The sequence below is a fragment of the Physella acuta genome, unplaced genomic scaffold (assembly GCF_028476545.2).
Source record: "Physella acuta isolate Inbredline_101_S28 unplaced genomic scaffold, ASM2847654v3 ptg000140l, whole genome shotgun sequence".
In the NCBI taxonomy this organism is placed as follows: domain Eukaryota; kingdom Metazoa; phylum Mollusca; class Gastropoda; family Physidae; genus Physella; species Physella acuta.
In genome coordinates, this window is record NW_026731659.1 from 34,626 (window position 1) to 44,302 (window position 9,677).

Genomic DNA, 9,677 nt, shown 5'->3' on the forward strand with positions numbered 1-9,677 from the left:
TATTATCTTATTTTATATAGAAAACAGTACATGGTTAATTACGACAAGTAGATCGATGTTGAGAATTTGCAATAATGAATCAATACTATTGTGACAACAGAGTTACATTTGATAATGCGTAGCGTTATAAAAGAGCTACTGTTTTGACGAGATATTCAGTTGATAAAATAAGATTTTCTTAAGGCAGTGGTAGCCTATTGTTTAGTTTTGACGAGATATTCAGCCTATTGTTTAGTTTTGACGAGATATTCAGCTGGAGCCTATTGTTTAGTTTGACAAGATATTCAGCTGGAGCCTATTGTTTAGTTTTGACGAGATATTCAGCTAGAGCTTATTGTTTAGTTTTGACGAGATATTCAGCTGGAGCCTATTGTTTAGTTTTGACAAGATATTCAGCTGGAGCCTATTGTTTAGTTTTGACGAGATATTCAGCTAGAGCCTATTGTTTAGTTTTGACGAGATATTCAGCTAGAGCCTATTCTTTAGTTTTGACGAGATATTCAGCTAGAGCCTATTCTTTAGTTTTGACGAGATATTCAGCCTATTCTTTAGTTTTGACGAGATATTCAGCTAGAGCCTATTGTTTAGTTTTGACGAGATATTCAGCTAGAGCCTATTGTTTAGTTTTGACGAGATATTCAGCTAGAGCCTATTGTTTAGTTTTGACGAGATATTCAGCCTATTGTTTAGTTTTGACGAGATATTCAGCTGGAGCCTATTGTTTAGTTTTGACGAGATATTCAGCTGGAGCCTATTGTTTAGTTTTGACAAGATATTCAGCTGGAGCCTATTGTTTAGTTTTGACGAGATATTCAGCTGTAGCCTATTGTTTAGTTTTGACCAGATATTCAGCTGGAGCCTATTGTTTAGTTTTGACGAGATATTCAGTCTATTGTTTAGTTTTGACGAGATATTCAGCTGGAGCCTATTGTTTAGTTTTGACGAGATATTCAGCTGGAGCTACAGCGCTCCACTCACACCACGAGCCGTTGTACACAGGAACATCAACCTTCCCCAGGATGTGGGCAGCCATGGCCAGAGCACATGCGGTAATGCCAACGTGGCAAGTTGAGACCACAGGTTTCTGCAGATCAACACCCGCAGTAGTAAACAACTGCTGTAAGTCTGTTTCCGATTTCAACGTTCCATCTTCATTAAACAAAGTTGAAAATGAAATGTTTTTAGCACCTGGAATATGACCACCGGTTGGGTCATCTTCTGTGACGTAGAAGCCACTTGGTCTGGCATCAATTATCTGGACATCCTGACTTTGAACAAGTTTCATCATAGACTGGTAATCTTTGAGAAGGTCACTTCTAAACTGGACGGATAATTCGGATTTTTCAGCAGGTTTGGGTTCTTCTTGTGTCACGTGGTTCCCGTCTCTCTGCCACTGTGTCATCCCTCCATTCAACATGGAGACCTTGTCGTGTCCAAACAAACGGAACAAGTACCAGGTTCTCATACTGGAGTAAGCATTAACGCTATCGTACGCCACGACATGGGTGCTGTTGTTGATGCCGAAACTCTCAACATATTCCTGAAACAAGTTGGAGTCTGGAATTGGGCAGATTATAGGAGAGTCGGGTCTTTTACTACTGAGCTTATTAAGATTAAAGAAGTAAGAGTTTTCTATGTGTCCCTTCTTGTAGAACTCTGTGTAGCCGTCAACATGGGGCTCTGGTAGCCAGCTAGTGTCCAGTACACGTAACTGACCTTTGGAGGCAGCTCCGGCTTGAGCTAATCTCTGTTTTAGCCAGCTGGTTGAGACAAGGGCGGCGACTCGCTGAATGGTCATATTGCTGTTGAAGTTAACAATTGTTATACTTTACAGTTTTTAGATTAACAATGGATTGGAGATTATTTGTAACTTTCTTATGATAAATAGATAGCAAAAAAAAAGGTTCATGTTACAAAATATGTGTCGTATATATATAGTTATGAATATGATTTTGAATTAGTAACAGAAATTAGCTGACCAAAAAATATCTCTATAGCATACTTTATTTTAGAAAATTATTATTTAAATTCAAAATAGCTTATTAATTCAACTAAATTTGCTTGAAACATAAACTAAGATAGTATATTTATTTATATTTTTTAAGAATTTTGGTAACATGTATTTTGTTTACAATATTTTCTCACACTAACCATTACGCCTAGCTGCAATGTTTGTATTGCTTCATGCATGATTATTACTTAAACATTTTAAATATTTTACAACATCAGACGTTACTTTTAAACTACTGACACTAAAGATTTTAAACTAAAATTACCTTTTACGTGAAACGCAAGTCGTGAATATTTAATTCATATATTTTCTGGTGGAATTTCCCTTCAAAATTGTTGCAAGTCAACGTGTACAGTTCAGCGAGATGGGAAGATAGGTTGTTTTTATTTAAAGAAAACGTTGGGGAATTTAGAAAGAAAAAAAAATGGAAGCGAGTTGAGTGGCCTCCCTGTTTAAAATCGAGGCAGTGGCCTAAATTTTGCTGAGAGAAATGTTGAGTGGATTTAGAATCTAGCTGCATAACTGGCGAGTCTAGTAGTCTGCGAGGGTACACACACAGAAATAACTCTTGCTGGACTACATGTGTATCTATTCTAGTGTGTTGTTCTACATATTTGTTGTACAAGTTGTAGTTCAGTTTGTTGAACAAATGGTGGTACTTGTTCATATTGTTTTATGAATTGTGTTACCAGTTTGCTGTACAAGTTGTAGTTCAGTTTGTTGAACAAATGGTGGTACTTGTTCATATTGTTTTATGAATTGTGTTACCAGTTTGCTGTACAAGTTGTAGTTCAGTTTGTTGAACAAATGGTGGTACTTGTTCATATTGTTTTATGAATTGTGTTACCAGTTTGCTGTACAAGTTGTAGTTCAGTTTGTTGAACAAATGGTGGTACTTGTTCAAATTGTTTTATAAATATTGTTACCAGTTTGCTGTACAAGTTGTAGTTCAGTTTGTTGAACAAATGGTGGTACTTGTTCATATTGTTTTATGAATTGTGTTACCAGTTTGCTGTACAAGTTGTAGTTCAGTTTGTTGAACAAATGGTGGTACTTGTTCAAATTGTTTTATAAATATTGTTACCAGTTTGCTGTACAAGTTGTAGTTCAGTTTGTTGAACAAATGGTGGTACTTGTTCAAATTGTTTTATGAATTGTGTTACCAGTTTGCTGTACAAGTTGTAGTTCAGTTTGTTGAACAAATGGTGGTACTTGTTATTCAAATAGTCGTATAAGTTTTTGTATAAATTGTGGTACCAATTTGCTGTACAAGTTGTAGTTCAGTTTGTTGAACAAATGGTGGTACTTGTTAATCAAATTGTTGCATAAGTTTTTGTACAAATTGTGGTACCAGTTTGCTGTACAAATTGTTGTGCGTGTTGTGGTTAATTCTGTACATTTTGTTGTATAATTTTCTTGTACAAATTGTAGTACAATTTGTTATGAGTGATACAATATGTTAAGCAAATTGTGTTGACTGTTTTACTAATTGCTGTTTCAATTTGTTGTAAACGCTTTGTACCAGGTTTTGTGCAAGTTCTTGTTTAATTTTACTGTACACATTATTGTAGACGTTTGTTGTACTAATTGTTGTGTAAGTTTGTTGTAAAAAAATTGTGTACCTTTTTATCTATGAAACCGACGTGCCAATTGTTGCACAATATGTACACAACTAATGAAAAAAAAATGCAAAAAAATATTATAACACTAACAGCAAAGTCTGACTCTTCTTCTTCTTCTTCTTCTTCGTTCTTAATTATTAGTGTTGAAGGGGATCGAGATTTATCTGCCAGTGGGGTTGAACTCGAGACTGTTCGAATTTATCAACCATGAGCTTTTTTTTTTTGCCGACTCGACCACGCCTCCAACACAATTAAGCGTTACGTGTCAACTGGTTATGCGCCATTGAGGCCATTGACTCCGATTTCAGCCTGCTTTTCTTTTTGGATTTGCTTCCATAGCCTTTGTCCAACCAAGAACACACTACAAGGCAGCAGTTGTTTAATTTTGGAGTTGTCTCTCCTAGAAGAGTGGCTGTCCCCAGCTAACGAGCCTCATCTGCCCGAGGGTTCGAACTCGAGACTTTTCGGTTTAGCAAAAAGTCTGACTGAAAATGCATACCGAAATCCATACATTTTACATACATAAATCCATACGTTTTACATACATAAATCCATACATTTTACATACATAAATCCATTTTACTCTGTAAAATAAGGAGAGAAACCTCAAAGATAAGGTCTTTATTTTCCATAGTTGTGTCGGACCACCCCCCCCCCTCTCACTCTCTCTCACTCACAGGGGTCATCCATAGATGACGTCACACTATTTTTGACGATTTTTACCTCTCCCCTCCGTCACACATCGTCACCAAAAGTCAGACCCCCCCCCTAAAATGACGTCACACTTCAGCATACAACACCCCTCAAACTTGCTGTTAAATGTTTCTTACGATATTTTTCCAAAAGTTTAATCAATTCCTATTACAATTTATTAAAACAGTTTTCTTAAACGCGCAGCAACGGCTAAAATTAGGTTTATACCATTGCTTTTTTATAATCCAAAATTGTGACGTCACACCATTTGAGCCATCCCCCCCTCCCCCTCATCACACACCGTCACAAAATTAAAGAACCCCTCCTCTAGTGTGACGTCATTTATTGACGACCCCCCCCCCCCCCCACACACACACACACGTGCACACCATTTGTTATGAATATTTTCTTCAGTCTTCCAGTATGAGTATGCACATATTTTCAGTGTTTATGTATTTCTTCTTCCTCTTGCTATCCTGTTATGCTGTTCTAATGTTGTTTCATACGAAGTAAAAAAATTACATATGAAAAAGTATTAACTAATCTTAATTGGCCATTACATGTTTCACACATTTTGTTTTCTTAGTACTTGGGAACTCCTTCATTAAGAGAAGTGTTTAATGTAAGGTGTGAAGCGTGTTTATGCTGGGAGCGGAGGCAGGGGCGTCGCTGAGTAGGGTGTCACCCGTTGCGGTACTTCGGGGTGTCACCCCCCCACCCCCAAGTCACAAAGTATATTATATATATATATATATATATATATATATATATATATATATATATATATATATATATATATATATGTGTGTGTGTGTGTGTGTGTGTGTGTGTGTGTGTGTGAATGTGTGTGAATGTGTGTGTGTGTGTCGGCCTGTATAAGCCTATAATTTAAATATATGCCACATACGCGTACATGTATGTGCATAAGTTTTAATCACTGCAGACTTATTAGTAACGATGTTTATATGAAGTCTGTTAATTATACATCTGGATGTTGCATTGTTTTCTTTATAGTTAGCGCTTTTACGTCATTGCGTCACCCCTATCCCCTTGTAATAATAGTCGATTCGTATTTTAAAGCATTTTTCTTCTGTATATTTTGCAAATTTTTTTTTGCCTTGTTGTCACCCCCTTAATGGTGTCACCCGGTGCGGTCCGCACCCCCTCTCCGCCCTCGCTACACCTCTGAGTGGAGGTACTACAGGCGATGTACGACAACAAAGGCTGATGGTGCCTTTAGGGGCACACGCGTACAACACGGAATCAACACAGCAGCGTTAGATATGTTGTATTTTAGTAGGAACATCTTCGTGTTGAGCGAGCAGGTCTTCGCTGGTGTTTGATATTATACTCAGCTGCCTTAGCTTCCCCATCGTGGGTCAGGTACCCTTCAGAGCTGGGTGGACTCAGGGACGTCATACAGACCCCAGACCGGGATTCGAACTTGAGACTTTCACATCGATACATGGTTCTATGTGGCAGATCTGGCATTACATTTGGTTTCATAAGACAAATAATATTTTACAGGCAAATCTAGTTTCATAAGATAAATCTGGACTATATGGAAAATTTGGTTTTGTAAGACCAATATGAATTACATGGAAAATTTGGTTTTGTAAGACCACTATGAATTACATGGAAAATTTGGTTTTGTAAGACCAATATAAATTACATGGAAAATTTGGTTTTACATTGCAAATTCGGTTCTACTTTACAAATTTGGTTTTACATTGAAAATTTGGTTTTACATTACAAATTTTGATTTACTTTGCAAATCTGATTTTTACATTTGAAATCTGATTTTACATGATTTTTTTGTACATAGCAAATATGGTTTTACATGTCAAATTCGATTGAAGAAATTTTATACATATTATGAAAGCTTTTTTTTTTAATCTAGAGCTCCAAAAATAAGAATGTGAATGTTTGCCCCGTATATATGGGAGGGATAAAGTAAACCACCCCGTTTTAACCCTCGTAATTTGCTTTATTTAATGTGAATTATGTGCCGACCATTCATCTAATTAACTGGGTCCAAGCCACGCGGACGCCTGCCAAAATTTAATTTAAAAAAATTTAATTTTAATATTGCATTTGCTGTGATAGTATTTTTAGCACCATCTAGCAGATGTAAAATTGGAACCGTTTTAAATTAAATGTGTTATTTTGAAGAATCGGAAGTGTCAAGAGTTAGTCTTTGGTTGAAAATGGCCGGCACGTGTTTTGTTAAATCAACTGGAAGTGATGAAACTGCACTTTTTGAAAGCCCTGGGTTGTGTAGTTGATGTCCAGGGTCAGTACTGATGTAGTTGTATGTCTAATTTAGCTGCAGCTATATTTTGTTGAACTCGACTAGCTGCAGCTATATTTTGTTGGCTACAGGACATTACCCCCCTGGATATTTCCCCCCCCCCCCCCGGACATTTCCCCCCCCCCCCCCGTATTTACCCCCCGGAGCAATTACCCCCCTGTCAATTACCCCCATGTCAATTACCCCCCGGGGAATTACACCCCCCCCCCCCCTCAAGTTAAAATCCTAACTCTAACTAGAATTTTATCCCTATATACTACTTTAATCCAAACCTTAAGAAAAAGACCAAAACCTAAGCATCCACCTTAGCCTAAAACTTCACACAAAACCAAAACCAAAGCTAGACACAACCCTAACCCTAACCTTAACCTTAACCTTAACCCTAACCCTAGCCCTAACCCTAACTCTAACCCTAACCCTAACTCTAACCCTGTCCGGGGGGCGGGGGGGGGGGGGTAATGTCCTACTGGGCGGGGGGTAATTGACAGGGGGGTAATTACTCTGGGGGGGGGGGGTAATGTCGGGGGGGGGAATATCCGGGGGGTAATTGACAGGGGGGAAATGCCCTGTTCCCATTTTGTTGAACTAGATTGTCTGGTTTGGCTGCAGCAATATCTTGTTGACCTCGATTGTCTGGTTTAGCTGCAGCTATATTTTGTTGAACTCGACTAGCTGCAGCTATATTTTGTTGAACTAGATTGTCTAATTTAGCTGCAGCTATTTTTTGTTGAACTCGACTAGCTGCAGCTATATTTTGTTGACCTCGATTGTCTAATTTAGCTGCAGCAATATTTTGTTGAACTCGACTAGCTACAGCTATATTTTGTTGAACTAGATTGTCTGGTTTAACTTCAGCAATATCTTGTTGACCTCGATTGTCTAATTTAGCTGCAGCAATATTTTGTTCAACTCGACTAGCTGTAGCTACATTTTGTTGAACTCGACTAGCTGCATCGATATCTTGTTGAAATCAGCTTTAATGAATCAAACACATAACATTATCTTCTATGTGGGTTTCTTTCAATTATTTTCTTTCGGGTAGGTGTATGAAACTTCCGGCCTGAGGGGAAAGGGGGGGGGGGTTCTAGAATTGTTTTAAGTATATATTTGCTATTCTTTTTCGTCAGGGTGTTTGGGGCTTTGGACTTGCTCCGGGAGAAGGGGGGGGGGCAGTGCAAGAAACTCCCACACCCCAAAAATGTATCGGAAACTCACGCTTAATGCACTTTTGCTCTCCCCTCCACCTCGCCCCACACACAACCCACACACCCTTCTTCCAAACACTCACAATTTTTCCATTCCGTTACTCCAATGTATTTTTTTTTCAATGTCGGCTTTTTTTTTTTTTTTTTTGTTGATCCCGTCTGCAAAACACCACTCGTCCACATCTAACCCTGTATTATTATTTTGAGTGATGAACCTTTAAAGCGGATAGCACGGGTTTTCGTGCAAAAAAATAAACGCCTTTAATACACCTCGATGTAACTGACATTGTTTTTATATTGTTATGTCTTGATCACAAAACGAACGTTAAAAACCTGATTTAGCATGTCTTCCGCTAACGAAAAAAAGGAAGATTGATGAAAAAAATAAAATAAAGAAAGACATGGAAAAAAAAGAAAGACTGATGAAAAAAAATGCGGTTTGTTCTTGGTGAACTTCTCAAAAAAGGAAGCTATTTTTTTTGTTCAAAGAAGATTTTTGTTTAAAACTTTAAACAATTCGTTGATACCTCGACGTGTTATAAGTTGTTTTTTTTCTACAAGAGTTTCAACACGTGTTTAGTTTTCAAAGACCCGCAGAATGCCTGCAACTTTGATTTGGTGTCAAAGTTAGACAGACAGGGATTTATACGTTGTATAAACAAGTTCGTGGCACCCGTGTCTAGGGTTTCTTTCAGACATTTATCTCCGGTGGGGGGGGGGGATGTTTGAAAGGAGGGGCGCACATAATTTCTGGGGGTAGGGGGGGGGGGGGGAATTGGACACTAAAAGTATACATTTTCTATGTAAATTGTAAACATTTCCATTTTGTCCAGGGGTGGGGATGGGCAGTGTTTCTTTCAGACATTTTTCTCCGTGGGGGCACTTGAAGTTTTCGGGGGAGAGGAGGGCGGTAGAATTAATTCGTGGGGTCGGAAACTGTTAAATATATATATATATATTTCCTATATACATTCCATTTCGTTCGGGGGGTAGACTTTCTTCAGAGGGGCTTTGCCCGCCACCCCCCCCCCCCCCCCCCCCGAAGAGATGCATGGAAGAAACTATGGGGATGGGTAAACGTATTCCGAGGTAAGGGATGCACTTCTTCATCCCGTCACAACTCCCCTATCACTAGGCACAAAACAAAAAAATTAAAAACAGGCAAAACAACATATGTATCATCCGCCCACCGTTGTTCTAGCGCATGAGCGCCATTTTAATTTAGTCGTTGACTTGAATACACCTTCTTTCCTTATAAACACCATTTTAATGTATCATTGAATACACCATCTCTCCTTATAAACACCATTTTAATTTTAAATACACCATCTCTCCCTATAACACCATTTTAATGTATCGTTGACTACACCATCTCTCATTATAAACACCATTTTAATGTATCGTTGACTACACCATCTCTACTTGTAAACATCACTTTAATGTATCATTGACACCATCTCTGCTAACGTAAAAAGTAATGCAATATAACCCTCACAGCGGTACTTCGCTATAATATACCCCGTGTTTTACCCCCACCCACAACATTTTTTAAAAAAACGATGATTCTGTGACACCATCTCACCCCCCCCCCCCCCACCCCCTCACGCACTCGTACAATCCCCCCCCCCCCCTCACTCGTACAAATCATCCCACTCTTGCACAACAAAACGGTACCCCCGCCTGGGAGTTACATCTCTGCAATATCAACAAATTTGAAGGTAACAATCCACCTCCCCACCCCCACTCCCACTCCCCACCCCCACCCCCACCACCACCACACCGTCTCCTATTACCCGTCGCGCTAGAGTAGAGCAGCCCTCGTTCCATTCAGACGG

General features: G+C 38.8%; 1 protein-coding gene across 1 annotated transcript; it reads right to left on the reverse strand.

Annotated features, from left to right (window-relative positions):
* On the reverse strand, nt 1–2,429 carry LOC131935275 (thiosulfate sulfurtransferase). Its single transcript, XM_059291660.1, has 2 exons — nt 2,277–2,429; nt 1–1,802 (listed from the first exon to the last, which is right to left on the reverse strand). Exon 2 carries the CDS (start codon nt 1,796–1,798, stop codon nt 926–928), a length of 873 nt encoding a protein of 290 aa, XP_059147643.1. The 5' UTR covers nt 1,799–1,802; nt 2,277–2,429; the 3' UTR covers nt 1–925.
* Between the last annotated feature and the right edge of the window lie 7,248 nt (nt 2,430–9,677).